Source organism: Lethenteron reissneri, chromosome 49 (assembly GCF_015708825.2).
Source record: "Lethenteron reissneri isolate LAM-NWPU_2019-01 chromosome 49, ASM1570882v1, whole genome shotgun sequence".
Classification (NCBI taxonomy): Eukaryota; Metazoa; Chordata; class Hyperoartia; order Petromyzontiformes; family Petromyzontidae; genus Lethenteron; species Lethenteron reissneri.
The window spans coordinates 865369-885524 of record NC_083827.1 but is presented as its reverse complement, the minus strand read 5'-3'; the positions used below and the strand labels follow the sequence as shown (position 1 = coordinate 885524).

Here is a 20156-nt window from a genome sequence, read left to right as displayed (position 1 = left end):
TTCAAACTTTTGAAATGACTATATCAAGAATAAATATCAAGAACTAAACCGGTTTCTTCCAGTACTTGCTGAAGTGTCTGATACTGATGCTGGTGTAATGCGGTTGTAAACGGCCCTTCTGAGGTGCCGTCAGGGGGGGAGGAGTTAGGTCACGTGGGGGGGAGAGGGGTTGAGTATAGAAGGAGGGGAACCGGAAGAGCAGGGGGAGTGACGGGGAACCAGGAACAGAGGAAGGCCACGAAGGGCGAAGCGGGGTGTGGCGAGATCGCCACGAACACGGGGGGAGCGAGGATCGGCACCGTTGGCCAGCGGTGACCGACCCGAAGCAGCGAGGAGGCTGCAGTCAGCAGCGGGGCTGCACAGAGAGAGTGGGCAGCGGGTCTGCATACAGTGACAGCCAGAGGGTCTGCACATAGGGGTAGCAGCAAGTCTGCAGGGAGGAGGTTACAGTAGATGAAGCAGAGAGTCAGAGGGGTGAGGAAGCTATAATAGCAGTGAATAGCCGGGGGCTACAAATACAGGAGTTATAACAGAGTGCCGTGTGGGTAAAGACGTGAACCTGAATAAAGACACGAAGACAGAAAGAAGTGTTCGAGTCCTTTTATTACACTGGTACTGCAGCTTGGAAGCTGTAAAAACTCTTGGAAGTTACTTGCTTTTTTCTCTCATGTTTGTTCCAGATGATTATACATTTCCTTACTATACAAAGTTCATCTGTTAAAGGCTAATGCAGAAGCTTTTTAATTGTTTTATTTTTTTAAGATCGTTTTATAACGTAGGGTATAATACTTTCACAATTCCATATTTTTAAACATGTTCAAATGCATGTACTGACTATTTTCACAAGCCAATGTATGTAGATTTACAAATTAAAAAGAAAAGACAATACAGTCTTTCACACCGCAAAAGCAGTTTTTTCTTTGTTTAGTTTCTTGCCAGGAAGAGGGTAATGGTGGAGAGCAGCAGACAAACTGCCCGTGTATAGGGTGAAACATATTTCCATTTAAACTAAATGTAATTTGGGTTTGATTTGTTGTTTATAATAGACATAAATATGGAGTGTCTTTAAAAATATAGAAATTTACAGTAAGATAACACAATTCCCAAAAAAATTCGGTGAAATTACAGAACATTTTACTGGCAACTTTCTGCCAGAAAAGTTACTGTTAATTTACAGATCCCGTTTTTTTACAGTCATGGGATATATTTTGTTTACTGAATACAACTGTGTTTTTACTGAATACAACTGTGTTTTTACGGAGAAATTACTGTAAAAAACCACGGATGGTATTATGTGAAAATACAGTAATTACTGTAAATTTATGTACATATTTCTGTAAAAAATGGGATTTAATCTTCCATATAATTACGGTAAAATTCGCTGGCAACTTTCTGCCAGAAAAGTTACTGTAAATTTACGGAATTATTTTTTACAGGCGACAGCCAGATTTGTGGAGAAATCCTCCTCCTGTTTCGTTCCTTAAATAGAGCGGTAGATGTGATGACGTCACTCGCGTGCCCTTCACGTGCGGGGTTATCTAGATGGCGAGTATCAACGTAGATAATTATGCGAGCCCATGGTCGCGAAAGCCTACACTGTAAAAACCGAGACTGGGGTTAATTAATGTTTAGTAAATATATAGGAGTAGCCTATACATAAAAATAATGACTATGTGTAGTTTAGAATCACATTGAGCTGAATTCAACACCTTTCTAATAGTTATTAATTGTATTTTACTCAGTTTTGTTCAAATAAAATCAGCCATCAATAACTGAGTAGAATTTAATTGTATTTTATCAGGAAAGTCAAAAATGCCAAAAATTGATTAATTTTACTAACCGGGAGGTTTTTGAATTTAATAACGTTACACTCCCGCCCAAACTGAAGGCATTTTTTCGCGCCACGTGCATGTCAACCATCTTCTTCAACAGACACGTTTCAGGGACCGCCGTTCTCCCAAAGGTAAGACATGTTTTATTATTTTAGCGAACAATTTTTTAACAAAGGTGTGGTAGCAGTTGAACATTGTTTTATGGTACTGCATGTTACCAGCATGCCAATTTAACTGGCTGTAACGTATATCAGAATTAACTAGCACAACGTTAGGCCTTTGGAAGTCAGTCTGATTCGACTAAAAGCACGAGACTATAATTTTTGTTCCGCACACGAAAAAGTAACGTGCGTGATTAAAACTAGACTATATTCATTCGGATCACAGCGTGTACCGAACCAAAAGTCCTGTACCTGCCGTTACACCTCCAGTATATTATATCTTGGTGTTGATGTACGTACAGTATGCTAACGTTAGCTAGCTTGCCACCAGTCAGTTAGCGTCACCTTTACGTTGTGGCTAGCTTGTTGTGTAGTTGCTAGCTAGCTAGATGATGTGAGTGACAAGAAGTTGATGTGCTAAATTTGAGCATGAAAATTTGAATATTAAAAATAATAAAGAATTATCTTGTAAATGCGATTCTATTGTCCTCATGTGATTAGAGACCTGGTGGCCTTGCATCTGATACATGGACCTTTTTCTGCCTCAGGTTTTTGCTTATGGAATGGAAGTGTAAGATCTGCAAGTCTTTGTCTGCCACAAAAGGAAATCTACTAAAGCGTTACAGACAACACGCAATGTTTGGTCGTGGCCAATCCCAGCCATGCCTATATGACAGTTGCCCTTGCACATTTAAAACGCAGAGTGCCCTTCGCACACATTTGTCCAGATACCATTCAGATGAAGAAAGTCTACGGTCAGGAAACATCTCTGCTTTTAAGTGTTTAGTTTGCAATGCTTGTTGTTCTATAGAGAAGGACTACTTTCAGCATATTGGAAATCATCTGAAGAGCCACGAAACTGTCTTTTGTGTATTTGAAGGATGCAGCTTTCAGACAAATATATACAATACATTTCTAAAACACAAAAGCAAAAGACACAAATCCTATTCTTTGAGTGATTTTAAGAAAGATGTGTATGAGAGTCGCCATAATCAGACTGTTGACCATTCTGATTTACCAGAGGCCAATGATGGTGAGGGCACTAGTTTAGATTGTGATCAGGAAAGTGCATCATACTTAGATCTTCAAAGAATTGGCTTACTTCTGCTGAAGCTAGAAACCATCTATAATGCCTCAGTGAAGTGCATTGATGCCTTGGTTGAAGACCTTCAGTTCATTTCATCTTCAGTATCAGTTGCAGTTGTTAGGAACATACTAGATTCAACATTGAAGGTGAATAAATGCATTGTTGACCAGGCCATCGTAACTGAATTGTCAGCAGTTGTGCAACTTCCATCCCATTAGTACAGCACTTGGAGCAGGTGGTACACTTGGTTCGGCTTTTAAGAGAAGAAAGTATTTTAAGGTGCATTTCCAGTGTGTTGATAGCATTGAATATATTATTGATACTGAAAAGAACAAGACCTTTCAATGTGTGCCTATTCTCCAGACTTTGCAGGAAGTCTTGAAGAATGAAGACATTGCAGAAATAATTTTATCCAGAAAATCAAATAGTACTGGATATATTAAGTCAATTTTTGATGGAAAATCCTTCAAGCAAAATGTATTTTATGCTGGGGAAGAAACAAGACTGTCTATAATCCTTTACGTTGACGACTTTGAAGTGTGTAACCCACTAGGAACTTATAGAAAAAAAACACAAAATAACAGCTGTTTATTGGGTTTTGGCAAATGTTCCAACAAAGTTGCAATCTGCATTAACGTCAATACACCTAGCTTTACTTTGCAAAGCTGTTGATGTCAAACAGTTTGAATACAGAGCAGTTTTGGAACCACTCTTGAAGGATCTTGTCATTCTAGAACAGGAAGGGATTTTCATTTCCAGTGTTGGAAAAAACATTAAAGGGACAGTACATTGTGTTGTAGCTGACAATCTCGATGCACATTCTATCAGTGGACTAGTTGAATGTTTCACGGGGCCGTACATCTGTAGATTTTGTCTTGGACATTCTTCAGAGTACCAGACACACGAAGTGCGGACCGGAGTGTTTCCACCTCGGACAAAAAAGGAACATAGTTTGCATGTGCAAACTGAGAGAAAATCCAAATGTTACTCATTGCTTTGGCGTAAAGCGGTCGTGTCCATTGACTGATAAATTAAATCACTTTCATTTTGAGTCTGGGTACCCACCAGATGTACTACATGACCTTTTGGAAGGCATAGTCCCAAGGGAACTAGCATTGTGTTTTCAGATTTTCACCAAGAAGAAGTACTTCAGTTTGACTGAGCTTAACGAGTTAATAACTGAGTCTGACTGTCAAAGTTCTGCGTTATAGGCCTATACATCTGATAGGCTATCAGAGAATGCACTGATTTGTTATTGAAAGCTATCTTTATTTTTGTTTAATGTTTCTTGGGTGTTCTAACATTGTGCTTTCTTCTGATGTGACGCTGACCTAGGCCATTGCAAGTGTTTGTTCTAAAGGAATAGATGTAAGATGCATAGAACATCTGTAGGCTGTGCTAGTTTACTTGTTAGAAAGCCATGCTTGTACTGTAATTATGCATGTTAAAAAAGATAGGTCCACCCGGATTGTGGATTATGGCTACTAGTATAAGTACAGGGAATGCAAGTCAATTCACGTGATGTTTTAATCTCTTTTAGCGGTTTGAAAAACATATTGGCCCTTAGGATTTCAATTTGCGCATATAAAAAAGAAATATGAAAGTTTTTTTACAGATTTTTTTTAAACATTGTCGTAATTTAAATGTGCTAAAAAGACTAAACCTTAAATCACATCCAAAAAAGTAATCTGTGCCTGTAATGCCCACAAATTATAAATACCTCCAGTATTGTATCCCTATTGTACACATACGTGATTTCTGTCTTTGTTTTGTACTTGTAATATGTTGGATAAACATGTTGAGACAAAATTGCACGAATAAATGTTAACCTGCTGTTCCTTTTCATGGTTCTTATCTTTTTCATGGTGATCGGTTGACTTAACGTAAGTGAATTGTGGCACCACGAAGGCATGATATTGGGTGGATTAGAAATAGAAAAGATATGGCAACAGACATTCAATATAAGTATTTTATTTAGTAAATCCAAATCATTTTGATCCAGATATTTAGTAAGCTTATATCAATTTCACCCAGACAATTATTAAATGTAAATCAATTTCACCCAGATCATTAATAAATATTAATCAGATACCACCAGATATTTAGTAAATCTAAATTACCATTGCTCAGATATTAAGTAAATATAAATCACTTTTCCTTGTAAAATCTATTTGGATTTACACAATTTTTTTTAGGCTATATAACTCATCATTTGGAATCATATTACTAAATCCAACACATTTTAACTGTTGCTTTTATTACCATGTACTTATTTTTATTATTATTTTTTAGTTATTTTATTCAACACTTTTTATTCAAAGTTGTAGTGCTTAAAATCTACTCAATTATATTACGTGTCACTTTGTTGCCATACTTTTTTTAAGTAACAATGTGTCACATTTTTTACAGTGTACGTGTTAAACTAAAAAGCATGCGTTTAGATTATTTGGCTGATATAAATTTCCACACGATAAGCCACTTTGTTGAGCTATCATTTGTGGCCAGGCCGCTTCTGAAAAGAGCTGTGGAGCTCAGTGGGCCTTACCTGGTGAAATAAAAAGTTGAGTTTTAGTGTATTACAAGCTCAGCATCCGACTGACATGTCATGCAGTTCAGTGCCTGTAGGGGCGCTATGCTGACGATGTCAGCGTATCCGAGATGTTCATGTTTTCGTCATGAATATGTATGCATTTGTTTCTAACCAATATTCAAGAGATACGGTTAAAAAAATACTCTCAAAGCCGGATTCGGGGTAAGCCGGCAGGGCCTCCGGCCAGGATACCGTGAAGCAGAAGACGAAAGATGTGGCTCGAAGCAGTGAACCAGGATGCGAAGGAATGTGGACGAGTGGACGTGGGGATGACCGCACAGGACCGAGCGGAGGAGCAGCAGGCGGGACAGACCCCACACGAGTGGGGGGGATGGGACAGGAGTGAGGGGGAGAGGAACCACGATGATTCCTCTCCACGAGGCGTTCTCTTATTGGGCCGCGTTCCAATGACAAGTGTGACACGTGATCCAACGTTCCGATGACGAGGCGCTCTCATTACCTCGGTGAGCACCACGTGGGCTGAGCTCACGGATTCTCGGACACGTGACGTCAGACTAGTCGGGGGGTTGATTGTCTCATGCTTACAGCTGCAAACATCTTACTCTCACCGTTTATCTCACAATTGCAAACATCTCCCACCTCAAGCTCGTTGATGTCACCTTCGAGAATTAATCTCATTTGAGTCCATCTCATGCTTTATCTCAACATCTCTCATGCTCCTTAAACATCTCCAATCCCCACAGCTCATATTCGTTCATCTTTTTTTATCTCACGCCGGGGAAAAAAAAAACCTCTCAATGCACCATACATCACACGGATCTTCAAATATACGTATCGTATCTATCATACGTATCTACCTACCTCCCATGTCAACATCTCACACTTGTACGACAGCGCAGGCTTTCACGGCCGGCCTCTACAGCTCTCCCACGCGAGCCACGGGTTGTCCGGTATTTCGCCGATTCATCTCGTGACAACCTCCCACCATCTCTCTTCGATGCCACCTCTCGTCTACTGGGTCACCGTGCACTCTTCCATCTTTCAACACCGCAGCGAAAACAAGGAGGCGTCTCTCTAAGCTCATGTCCGTTGGCAGTCCCGATCTCGCCGTGGAAATTCCCATTTCTGCAGCGGGAAAACGAGTTGACTTCCCCTTTTGGAATCCGTTTTATTGATCCTTGAGGGATGATAGACCGAGTGAATGAGACGTTACCTCCTGCCTGGCCAGGTGGTAACTACGTCGCGCCTCGCTTGCAGGAATTCGTGGGTTCGATCCCGACCCTGACGCTTGTATATTTGGAGTTTGCATGTTCTCCCCATGGTCGCGTGGATTTTTCTCCGGGTCCTCCGGTTTTTCTCTCTACATTTGGAATCAACATGCCTTGAGAGTATTTGGCTGCTAAACATCTCCACATGGTGAACCACTTCGTAGAGCTATCATGTGTGGCCAGGTCGCTTCTGAAAAAGAGCTTGTCAGCTCAGTGGGTAAGATGAATGAAAAACATAGAATCACTAATAGGGGGGATTTTAACTCGTCACTGCATTGCAAGTTGTGCACACTGGCCACGGCACCCACTCGAGGGACCGTGGTGTTGGTATCGAATCCACAAGCGACGCATCGTGGCTATTTGACAGGAAACGAGCATGGTATGCATATCTCGGTGCGTTTACAAATCACAACCAAAATGCGTTCATCAAAACAAATTCGACAGCTTGCCCTATCGTTTTTTTTTTCTTTATTGAATTTGATGCAATTCAAAATAAAATATGCTCCAACAATATCGTATCGTACACAGCAGACCCGCAAAATCCAGGCACCGCAAAACGCGCAAATGCCACCCAACAGGGAACGACGCCCACGTGTTCGCTGCAGACACGCGTGTCGGAGAGTCGCAGAGGCGACGAGCCAGCATTGCTCACGCACGCTTTCAGGTGAAGTCTTTTTTCTAGACAGGAACTGTACAACGCACATGCACAGCGCGGACTTGGCCATGGAGGATGCAGCGACTTGCGACCACCGGCGGTGAGGAGAGAACTAAAAGTGAAAATGCCTGTCATCGACAATGCAAGCGGGGCACGCATGTTTGGGGACAACGGATACACTCGGCGATCAAACAAGCCCTGCTGAACCCCCCCGACACTTCTGGGCCCAGGCAATGCCCCCGTCGCCCTCATACATTGAATAAACAAGCCCCGTTCTACTGAAAGAGTACAGTATTATTAATCACCGGCCAGCAGAGTAAACTAGAGGCAGGCAGCCCGAAGCGTAAATTCCAGCCTGACATGACCCCTTGCCCCCCACCATAGCTGCTGTTCAGCTGCTTCTGGTGTTACCCCCCCCCCCCCACCCCCTTAGCCAAAACCAAATCGGCCAAGCAACCGTGGCACGAGGTCTACCCCTGAGCCGACCAAGCCCTCGATCCACCATCTGGTGTTTAAGAAGCAGGCCACTTTTCATTGTTGGGTTTACTTTTCACTGTTGCTGTTTAGAGCACTCTACATATTTCCTCTGATCACCGCAGCATCGCTATCCCAGCTGTTGAGAGCAAACCCCGATAGCTGTGGATTCCTATGGGAGCCAATGGGAAGCTAATGGCCAGTTACAACTTAGCACGAATTTGGACAGCGTCTTCTCTAAATCCGCTGCGGAGTTGCTTAAAGTAACTCAAGTGCCCACAATGGGCTGTTCTACCCAAGCCACATGAAATGAAGCGAATTCAGAAAAACCTTTTTCAACAATTCACGTGTTTTAAGATAGCACCTAATTTTATCTTTCAAAATTCTGCGATAAAAACAATCCATCTTAAGGCGGCGTAATGGGCTGTATGAACCTTATGTAAAATGTTTTGCATGATCCGGGCCCAACTTGACAACTTAGTCCCACGCTGCGCTTTCTGTCCTTGTGGAAAGCAATCAGCTGCTCAGTGGCATGGTAGCGGTGGTAGTGGCACGATCCCACCCATGCATTGACAGCTTGGTACATCGGGGATGCTGGCCTAAGGTCGCTCAGAAATTACGGGAAAGTGTGCAGATCGTACAATTGTCTAAAAAAAATAAACACTAATGTAAAAAAACGCCAACCTTAAACACCCAAAAAACAAATAGTTGAAGTCAACACCAAATTTAACCAAATGATTTGAAACCCACCAGATCCATCAGAAACACGAAGAGACGATTTTGCTGCGTAAACTTTGCCTTAAAACAGCACTGCTGTACGAGCAAAGCTACGTCATTTTACCTTCACAAAATCAACGGAATCTTCTTTAACCGCAAACTTCCGAGTGTTTCTAATGCAGCTGACCGTATTGCCCGCAACTCTGATATGCCTAACCACTTCGTCGCTAAAAACCCACCCCCGTCTCAGAACACATTTAAAAATAAAGAAAATTAATGCACCAGCATTATTACAAGAGCCGAGTCCTTTGCTCTGGGACTCAGAACAGACGAAGCGATATTTTCACTTTCGCACGTGAGATAATGGTTTACCAAAAGTGCCAACAATTCAGAATGTTAAGTAATATTCCTTGAAAGGGATCGATATATTTTTTGTGGGAGCAGGGGAAAATTATAAATTCATGATTATGTTAGTCCTGTTCTTTTTGAGTTTAGTACTACCTTGCAAAACCAGGGTAAAAGCAGTATTCAATTAACACCGCCCTAAAAACAATGGCTTGCTCTGGCACCAAGATGAAGAGCAATACCTTTCGCTTTTACAGGGGTATTTACTCTGTACGTATATAGATGGGTCAGGGAGAATGCAGCTCGCTGCTCTGGGAAGGACTAGTCATGAAGCCATATTGCCTTTGGGGTTTGCCGTCAGACAAGAAAATACATTTATCCGGAGATCACAGTTCATTAGGCTACATGTGCAGGCACAAAGAGCTGTGGGGTTCATAACAAGAGTGCCTTATCCGGTCCTCCTATACCCCCAACCAATTATAACACAGGAGACATAAAAAGAGCCGCGCTCCTCAACATTCATTACAGGCGGCCCCGGTTCCCAATGCGGTGCCCAAAACACAATCGAGGTGCCAGGGAGTTCGCTGGGTTCGCGCCCTCGCTCGCTCGCCCTCACTCCCTCACGCTCGCCCTCGCCCGCCCACGCTCGTCCTCGCCCGCCCACGCTCGTTCGCTCGCCCACGGTCGTTCGCTCCCTCACGCGCGCTCCCTCATGCTCGTGTCGGAGGCATCGAGCTTGGTAGCGCTCCGACCCTGGACACTCGAATGCAGGCAGCGGCTAAAGATGACAGCAGATTTGAATGCTTCAGTGTGATTATTTCACGTCGGCCTGAAACTTAATTTTTTTACTTGGGTTTTGTAAATCAGTCTTGTCAATATGCGTGGGTCTATTTATAGCAGGTGGGCATAGGGAACGTGACTCTAAAGCAGCTAAACTAATGTTTTTCTTATTTTACCAGGTAAGGCCCACTGAGCTACGTAGCTATTTTTCAGAATCGACCTGGCCACAAATGATAGCTCAACGAAGTGGCTTATCATGTGGAAATTTATAGCAGCCAAATACTCTCAAAGCATGTTATGTGGATGAAAAAATTGGACCCTAAGAAAATCCACGCCACCACGGAGAGAGAACACGCAAACCCCAAATATACAGCAGGCGTTAGGGGTCGGAATTGAACCCACGACCTGCATACCAGGCGAGGTAGTTAACATCTCGCCACTGCGGCGCCCTGGAGCATGCAAACCAGCGCTCGTGACGTCAGGCAGAGGCCTGCGATATTACTTGTGGATCGCTCGATTAGACGATGCTGTGCCTCTGCTGTTTTAGGAATCTCAATAAGAGGGAAAGACGTTCTTCACTCCATGCCTAGTGCTTGGAATTTAATCGATAAAAAAAAACACATACAAAGCAAAACAGTACTTCTGATTTTGCCATGGGGAGAGAGGAAGGCTGCCGACACTTCACAATCGTCACCAAGAAACAAGGGGAATAAAATAGCAACTCAAAATCAATGTACCATTGCACAGCAGAACCAGGAACCTGGAGAGAATGGGCCGAGCCGAAGGTTGAATCGAAACGCAATGCAGACGAAGCGAGCTTAACCGCCCGACTTCGGATCGCTCTCTTCCAGCTGTCCACACACTCGCGCGTCTGATGCCATTCCGTTTGCCCAATTTAAAATGAGGCGAGAGCTTTGATTGGAGACCCTTGGTATACATTTACCACACGAAAACCGCCACTGCTCAAAAAGATTAAATATTTAGTTGCATCTCTAATCTGGGGCACGACCTGTTCAAATTTCCTGTCGAGTCTCAAAGTAGAAGAGGTCAAATTTAGTTTATAAGTTTGGTGCCTTGGTAACACTGAATGAGACTGCATCTGCTCTGCGTTTGTCTCCACAATCTTGAGTGAATTTCAGACTAAATGGATTGGCAAACGTATAAATGCTTCAGAAGCGAACAATGGACACAATCATAACAGTCCCTCCAAAAACATTTGATTTAAATACATCTTAAAGGTTTCAACAGCGACTTTGTTATTGTTAGTCTATACATTACATTTATTTACATTTCATTAACTCAAGTCATCATGGCGAGTTGTGAGATTCGTAGAATGAGTGTCCTTTATTCCCCATCAGTCTCAAGATTATTTCTCGGGTTCCTCTTTGGGATGTTTGGCCAATTCCTTGGTGGGCAAAAACAATGTTTACATCGCATGTGACTGCGCCCAGTATATGCAAGTACACACAAGCCGTGCATGCTTCACTGCTTATACAGAACTGTTTCCTGAACCCGTTAAATGGTTATTGTGCCCATCGGCCTATTATCATGAATTTCGTCATTCTAGGAATATCGTTGCAGGGTCTTTAGCGGCTACTTGACAGCCAGACGGTGGTGCTTTTGACAATTGACAAGCAAATGAGAATGCACCGACAGCCTGGCCACCAAGGTGCCCTGGCACGCCTGGCAAAGAACCCCCTCCAACGTGGCACAAAGCAACATAGACGGTGACATTTCAATGAATTCGTTCCCTTGAAGAAAACAACGGCGTTGGTGCAATTTGCATGAGAAAGAGCAGTGCCTTTGCCAAATACCCCATCATACCTTGCCATCTCCATCCCAGAGAGTGAACTGCATTTGGCTTGAAAGAGAAAGACATTTGTAGATTTGGTGTTGTTGTTTGTTGGTAAACTTTGCTCATTGGGCTCTCATTCTGCTCAAGTCTGAGCTGATGAAACAAGCAAATGTGGGGAGGGAGGGGAGGGGGAGTTGTTACTCGTGTTGGACAGCTGCGTCGCACGACGCTTGGTGACGCTCGCCCAAGCGGCACAACCTGGTGGAAGAGTTCAGCCTCTGCAAATGGGCCGCGACGCACTGGTACCACGTGTCGTGATCGGTCGTTCTTCTGAAGCACTTCGCGTGACCGAAGAGGAAATATCAACATTGCAGAATTGGGTCGGTGTTGCCACCCTCTGCAAATTGTTTTCCAACGTAATAACGACACGGTTGGGAGTTACCGTGCTGACAAGTGTTCCTGTAGCATCGTGGTTGTCTTAGGCTGCTGAAGACGGTGCCGTAGTCTCACTGTTGAACACGGGGTGAACTCGGGCAAACCGCAGACACAGGCTCTCAACTCCTGCTCAATGAGCCTCCCTCGGTCCTGTTTTCATCTGCCAATGCTCGACATCCCCTACTCACCCAGGTACCAGCTTGAATTAAGACCCCCTGCCATCCAGGCTGCACAGTAGCACATTTCCAGCGCTGATGTGCGGACGCGCTCTTGCTGCAAGACGAAGCAACTCCTTTACAGCTATGCTACATGCTGCTCATCATGGACAACTCGAAGGGGCAGCATGCTTCTCTCCCCAATTAAAACAGACGAGAGCACATTGACAGAGGCGGCCTGGCGAATCAGAGCACTCATACCGACCAGGTCCCAGCAGATGACCCAAACACTGTTGAGATACAGAAATGAATCTAGGCTTCGGCCACCTGAGATTAATTAAACCAGCTTCTCAAGTGAACCAAGTGCGATGTATATATATGTCACGACTACTGCACCAAAACAACCATATTTGGATGTGTGCTCAATTCAATTAAACCCAAGTCTATGGCCGACACAGCAGATAATAGCAAAGCAACCCATGCAGTACTCTGATTACGACAGATCATTAAAGAATGGGAGGCGAGGTCGGCAGCGGGGCTTCGGAGTTGTTTTACTCTACGAGACGTGTCTCCGCCGTTTCAAGCGAAACTAGAATACTGTTGTAAAGAATTCCATTGTGCCTTGATGTAGAAGGAGCTAATTCTCAATGTAACAGATGTAAAATTAGAAATAAATTATAATCTTGAAACTGAGTGGTTTTTTTAGGTAATGTTTGCCGATGTACGTATTACACATTTGGGAATGCTCTATTGGCACAAATGAAGGGCGAAGAATGTTAAGTCAATGAAACACTTGAGAATTCTAACGATCACTCGGTATAACTGAGAGTGTATAAACGGAGAACTGACGAGCTCAATTTATGCAAAGCTGAAAGGTATTTTGGCCCCACCATCGTAAGAAAACTCCTACAGTACCTTGCAAGCCCACCAGAGCAAGTGGCATGTACAAATTAAAAGTGGCCACCTGCTCTAATGAGCAGAGGTCGGGGGTCATCTCCGTAAGCAGCCCTCAGCCAGTGGTGGAAGTTCCACATTATTTTCGTAGGAGTCAGTCTCTCAATTGGATGATGATCATCGCTACTTTCCCACAAAGTGGTACCTGTCATATCCATGCTTTGAGAGATGATGGGCTACGATATACAGTCGAGCATTTCTGTGAAAAGCAGCACGATTCAGCCGAGTGGCCTCAGAAAATGGAATAGGAGTAAAGCCACCAGCAGTTGTGGGACGGTTTTGCCCTTATTAAAAATCATCAGTAAAACGGAATACGTTTCTTCTGCGATACTTCAAGCGGCCACACATTCATCGTTTTACAACTGTCGTCTAGACCGGTGATTCTTAACGATAACGGTAAGGACGTCCCTTTACAGCAGCTATCGAACTCTCACACAAAGCCCATTGCAAAAAAAAGTGGTGTCACGTCTCTCTGATATTAGCACTGACCACCTGGGGGAAAGGGAACTGCTGGTGTGCAGATTCAGAAAGGGCACTCATGCACTTCTGCACACCCCTTGATATATATATCAGACCCTCCATAGCCTTTTAAGGATTCAATAGAAAATAACAATGTCTCTGCATGGACCTTGGTTGAAAACCCCAAAATGTAAACCAAAAAGTAAAGTCACTCCGTGCTCAGACAAGCATGTGGCAACACTTAGTCATCTCATTCATGGCATTGAGCCTGGAGAAGAAATTCCACATAACTATAGCTGAGGCCAGCTACTCCATATGACGAACATTTTCAACTTCCCTCAAAGACACTCATTTTACTGATCCCAGAGAGATGGACCGAATCGACCATTCTACCAAGATGATTCCACAATTAGAAGTCTGGAACACGCTGCTGTGTATGGTACCTACAAAGTGTTTGCAGTTTTTTTTTTCCATTGTGCCATGAGGCCTGAACATCTTTCATCGGAACGTTCATTACAATTTTCTTCCAGCTGACAGAGACTGCAGCTTCCAAATGGCTTGGGAGGAAATTTTAAACGGTGGCCGAACCGGCGAGAGGATGATTGAGAGAGCGAGCGGGTGGACAGGCAATCAGGCAAGCGAGTGAGTAGCACTAGTCCATTTTGAGGTTGACATAGATGTAGCGGATGAAGGCGAGCGACGTGAAGAAGGACACGGAGCCGAGCATGAGGAAGAAGACGTAGCACGTGAGCAGCGTGTAGCCGAAGAACTCGACAGTCTGCACGGCGCCCGACATGTTGGAGCGGCGGAAGTAGTAGAAGCCCGAGTAGAGGAACATGAAGAAGCCGGTGGAGCCGGCGCTGAACACAGAGCGCCACCACCAGCGGTGGTCCTCGCCCGACAGCTGGAAGTAGGTGAGCGCCACCGAGATGCAGGCGCTCACGCTCAGCAGGATGGCAGCGACGATGAAGAGCACGCCAAAGAGCGTGTACTGCTCGCGTCCCCACACCGTCGCGAAGATGTAGTAGAGCTCCACCGAGATGGCGCTGAGGGGCGGCACGGGAGGGATGGGGGGAGCACGGGAGGGGGGGGCCACCGTCGGCGTTAGAGGGTTGCCGAGTCGCCAAGCTACGCGGTTCGATCGGCCGTCACCATTTGGGGTCACCATTTGGGGTCACCATTCTATTCAAAACATCAATTATTTTTGTTGCCGCCGCCGTGCTCGCTTTGTGAACAGTTATGTACATGTGGATGCTAGTGTATCATTTGTAATGTCTTACTTGTACTATCCTTAAATCTTGACTGAAAGCTTTCGTGACTGCAGGAATTCATATTCTTTGGGTCTTTCGGTAGTCACGTAGATAGGTTCAAATAAAATAACAAAAAATCTACAACGTTTCGATCGCAACACAAGCGGTCGTCATCAGGAAAAGGGGGGTTTGCCTCTAAAGGCAAACTGTTTATGAAGGTGTAAAATGGGCCTAGCCCAATTGTCATGTAAGTGATGGTCCACGGCGGCGCTCGTGGTGGGTTTCCACCAATCAGAGGGCTGCCAAGTAAACAGTTAGCATGTAAATGTAGGATCAGAGGGCGACCTCGACGGCGCTGAGGTGGCTATGTTAATGTGAGAGATGAGCGTGTTAATGTGAGAGATGAGCGTGTTAATGTGAGAGATGAGCGTGTTAATGTGAGAGATGAGCGTGTTTTTGTGAGAGGTGAGCGTGTTAATGTGAGAGATGAGCGTGTTAATGTGAGAGATGAGCGTGTTAATGTGAGAGATGAGCGTGTTAATGTGAGAGATGAGCGTGTTAATGTGAGAGGTGAGCGTGTTAATGTGAGAGATGAGCGTGTTAATGTGAGAGATTAGCGTGTTAATGTGAGAGATGAGCGTGTTAATGTGAGAGGTGAGCGTGTTAATGTGAGAGATGAGCGTGTTAATGTGAGAGATGAGCGTGTTAATGTGAGAGATGAGCGTGTTAATGTGAGAGATGAGCGTGTTAATGTGAGAGATGAGCATGTTAATGTGAGAGATGAGCGTGTTAATGTGAGAGATGAGCGTGTTAATGTGAGAGATGAGCGTGTTAATGTGAGAGGTGAGCGTGTTAATGTGAGAGGTGAGCGTGTTAATGTGAGAGATGAGCGTGTTAATGTGAGAGATTAGCATGTTAATGTGAGAGATGAGCGTGTTAATGTGAGAGGTGAGCGTGTTAATGAGAGATTAGCATGTTAATGTGAGAGGTGAGCGTGTTAATGTGAGAGATTAGCGTGTTAATGTGAGAGATTAGCGTGTTAATGTGAGAGATGAGCGTGTTAATGTGAGAGATGAGCGTGTTAATGTGAAAGATGAGCGTGTTAAATTGAGAGATGAGCGTGTTAGTGTGAGAGATGAGCGTGTTAATGTGAGAGATGAGCGTGTTAATGTGGGAGATTAGCGTGTTAATGTGAGAGATTAGCATGTTAAGGTGAGAGATTAGCGTGTTAATGTGAGAGATTAGCGTGTTAATGTGAGAGATTAGCGTGTTAATGTGAGAGATGAGCGTGTTAATGTGAGAGATTAGCGTGTTAATGTGAGAGATGAGCGTGTTAATGTGAGAGATGAGCGTGTTAATGTGAGAGATGAGCGTGTTAATGTGAGAGATGAGCGTGTTAATGTGAGAGATGAGCGTGTTAATGTGAGAGATTAGCGTGTTAATGTGAGAGACTAGCGTGTTAATGTGAGAGACGAGCGTGTTAATGTGAGAGATTAGCGTGTTAATGTGAGAGATTAGCGTGTTAATGTGAGAGATGAGCGTGTTAATGTGAGAGAGGAGCGTGTTAGTGAGAGATTAGCATGTTAATGTGAGAGACTAGCGTGTTAATGTGAGAGATGAGCGTGTTAATGTGAGAGATTAGCGTGTTAATGTGAGAGATTAGCATGTTAATGTGAGAGATTAGCATGTTAATGTGAGAGATTAGCATGTTAATGTGAGAGATGAGCGTGTTAATGTGAGAGATTAGCGTGTTAATGTGAGAGATGAGCATGTTAATGTGAGAGATGAGCGTGTTAATGTGAGAGATTAGCGTGTTAATGTGAGAGATTAGCGTGTTAATGTGAGAGATGAGCGTGTTAATGTGAGAATATGAGCGTGTTAATGTGAGAGATTAGCGTGTTAATGTGAGAGATTAGCATGTTAATGTGAGAGATTAGCGTGTTAATGTGAGAGATGAGCGTGTTAATGTGAGAGAGGAGCGTGTTAATGTGAGAGATGAGCGTGTTAATGTGAGAGATGAGCGTGTTAATGTGGGAGATGAGCGTGTTAATGTGAGAGATGAGCGTGTTAATGTGAGAGATTAGCGTGTTAATGTGGGAGATGAGCGCGTTAATGTGAGAGATTAGCACGTTAATGTGAGAGCTGAGCGTGTTAATGTGAGAGATTAGCGTGTTAATGTGAGAGATGAGCGTGTTAATGTGAGAGATGAGCGCGTTAATGTGAGAGGTGAGCGCGTTAATGTGAGAGATGAGCGTGTTAATGTGAGAGATGAGCGTGTTAATGTGAGAGAGGAGCGTGTTAATGTGAGAGATGAGCGTGTTAATGTGAGAGATGAGCGTGTTAATGTGGGAGATGAGCGTGTTAATGTGAGAGATGAGCGTGTTAATGGGAGAGATGAGCGCGTTAATGTGAGAGATTAGCGTGTTAATGTGAGAGATTAGCGTGTTAATGTGAGAGCTGAGCGTGTTAATGTGAGAGATTAGCGTGTTAATGTGAGAGATGAGCGTGTTAATGTGAGAGATTAGCGTGTTAATGTGAGAGATGAGCGTGTTAATGTGAGAGATGAGCGTGTTAATGTGAGAGATGAGCGTGTTAATGTGAGAGATGAGCGTGTTAATGTGAGAGATGAGCGTGTTAATGTGAGAGATGAGCGTGTTAATGTGAGAGATTAGCGTGTTAATGTGAGAGATGAGCGTGTTAATGTGAGAGATGAGCGTGTTAATGTGGGAGATTAGCGTGTTAATGTGAGAGATTAGCATGTTAAGGTGAGAGATTAGCGTGTTAATGTGAGAGATTAGCATGTTAATGTGAGAGATTAGCATGTTAATGTGAGAGATGAGCATGTTAATGTGAGAGATGAGCGTGTTAATGTGAGAGATGAGCGTGTTAATGTGAGAGATTAGCGTGTTAATGTGAGAGATGAGCATGTTAATGTGAGAGATGAGCGTGTTAATGTGAGAGATGAGCGTGTTAATGTGAGAGATGAGCGTGTTTATGTGAGAGATGAGCGTGTTAATGTGAGAGATGAACGTGTTAATGTGAGAGATGAGCGTGTTTATGTGAGAGATGAGCGTGTTTATGTGAGAGATGAGCGTGTTAATGTGAGAGATGAGCGTGTTAATGTGAGAGATGAGCGTGTTAATGTGGGAGATGAGCGTGTTAATGTGAGAGATGAGCGTGTTAATGTGAGAGATTAGCGTGTTAATGTGGGAGATGAGCGCGTTAATGTGAGAGATTAGCGTGTTAATGTGAGAGCTGAGCGTGTTAATGTGAGAGATTATCGTGTTAATGTGAGAGATGAGCGTGTTAATGTGAGAGATTAGCGTGTTAATGTGAGAGATGAGCGTGTTAATGTGAGAGGTGAGCGTGTTAATGTGAGAGATGAGCGTGTTAATGTGAGAGATGAGCGTGTTAATGTGAGAGATGAGCATGTTAATGTGAGAGATGAGCGTGTTAATGTGAGAGATTAGCGTGTTAATGTGAGAGATGAGCGTGTTAATGTGAGAGATGAGTGTGTTAATGTGAGAGATTAGCGTGTTAATGTGAGAGATTAGCATGTTAATGTGAGAGATTAGCATGTTAATGTGAGAGATGAGCATGTTAATGTGAGAGATGAGCGTGTTAATGTGAGAGATGAGCGTGTTAATGTGAGAGATTAGCGTGTTAATGTGAGAGATGAGCATGTTAATGTGAGAGATGAGCGTGTTAATGTGAGAGATGAGCGTGTTAATGTGAGAGATGAGCGTGTTTATGTGAGAGATGAGCGTGTTAATGTGAGAGATGAACGTGTTAATGTGAGAGATGAGCGTGTTTATGTGAGAGATGAGCGTGTTTATGTGAGAGATGAGCGTGTTAATGTGAGAGATGAGCGTGTTAATGTGAAATCGCAGAGCCGCCGCCACCTCGAGGTCGGCGTGTGAGGTGGCTGTGTGAGAAATTTAACTTGTTAATGTAAATCGGAGATCCGAAATAACAACATCAGAAGGTGGTAGGATGGGAACATCACAGCCAGTTATGACTTAAACTGGTTGATAACGTCCTTCCAATGATGCTAAGTTTGTACCCATATTCTCGGTCGAAATTGTGTCTGTCTGTATATATGGATGGCTTCATGAGGATTTTTATTCTCTCTGAGATCAGGGCTAAGCCGGCCATGAACAAGATCCATTTAGCATTGGGAGAAGTGACAGCAGAAACGTCGTAGATGTTTTGTTATTTTCTTTGAACCTATCTAAGTGACTCTACCGAAAGATCCAAATAATATGAACTATCCTTGATCTGTTTCAGTGCTTCTGACCATATTTTGTTTACATGTACTCTTCTTTGTATGGATTGCGAGCAAAATAATTTATTTTAATTGATGAATGCTTAATCGTAGCCACAAGTGAAAGTGCTCTTCTCTTACGGACACGTTCCTAGGCTGTGTTCAGGCATGGTCGACATAACTCTGAAAGTTTTGTTTACCAGAATCACTCTCGTGAGGTCCCTGCAGAGACGGTAAATGAAAGGTAAAGGGTGCAATGTGGCAGTAACGTCACTTAAGAGTGTGCACCTGACAACAACTTTAAATACTTTGTTCTCATAAACATAGATTGAAACTCGAGTCAGACAGCCCAGAACACACATTCTATATGTGTGTATATATAAAAGCAAAGAGTTTTGTGTTGCATTCTGCTTCGAAAGTGGTGGACTTCTGTAATTCAAAGTGGAAGTGGGGTTGGCGGATCACGCAGACTGTATCGTGCACGATGAGACTCCCAACCTCGCAGCTTTGCAGTGATGTTAGTTTGTCTGCTGAGCAAACACGGAACCATTCCCTATGACGGTGTATGCAAAATGTTTGAGATTTTTCCTCTAACTACATGTGGTATAAACATCGTTCATTTCCACCTTCGGTACCATGACAAAGTGTCCTGCCCTGCACACATGTTTTATTCAGATGACAGAAACTGGGAATTCTCATTGTCAAGACCAAAGAATCTCCATGCTTAAATGGCTGCTGGCCATTGGTCATCTCCGTGGGTGGCTCTCTACCAATGGTGAATATTCCATGTTTCAACGGTAGCACGGGCCAGTCGATACCAAAAACTTAACACGTACACGATTTTTTAATGTTTAAAAAAATTGGTTGAAGGTGAATTTAAAAAGTTTATCAAATAAGTGTAGCCATGTCTGAATTAAAACACCATTGTGGTTACTGAGCAGTAATGACAGAAACAGTCCGAGTGTAAACATTCA

The 20156-nt window shown here is 43.5% G+C and overlaps 1 protein-coding gene across 1 annotated transcript in view; it reads right to left on the bottom strand.

The window, feature by feature from the left end:
- Positions 1-7350: 7350 nt before the first annotated feature.
- Positions 7351-20156, bottom strand: part of TM9SF1 (transmembrane 9 superfamily member 1) — a 29433-nt gene continuing 16627 nt past the window's right edge. The window contains exon 6 of the mRNA XM_061572136.1: positions 7351-14714. Within this exon, the coding sequence (XP_061428120.1) occupies positions 14321-14714 (394 nt within the window). The 3' untranslated portion in view covers positions 7351-14320. The remainder of the gene's footprint in view (positions 14715-20156) is intronic.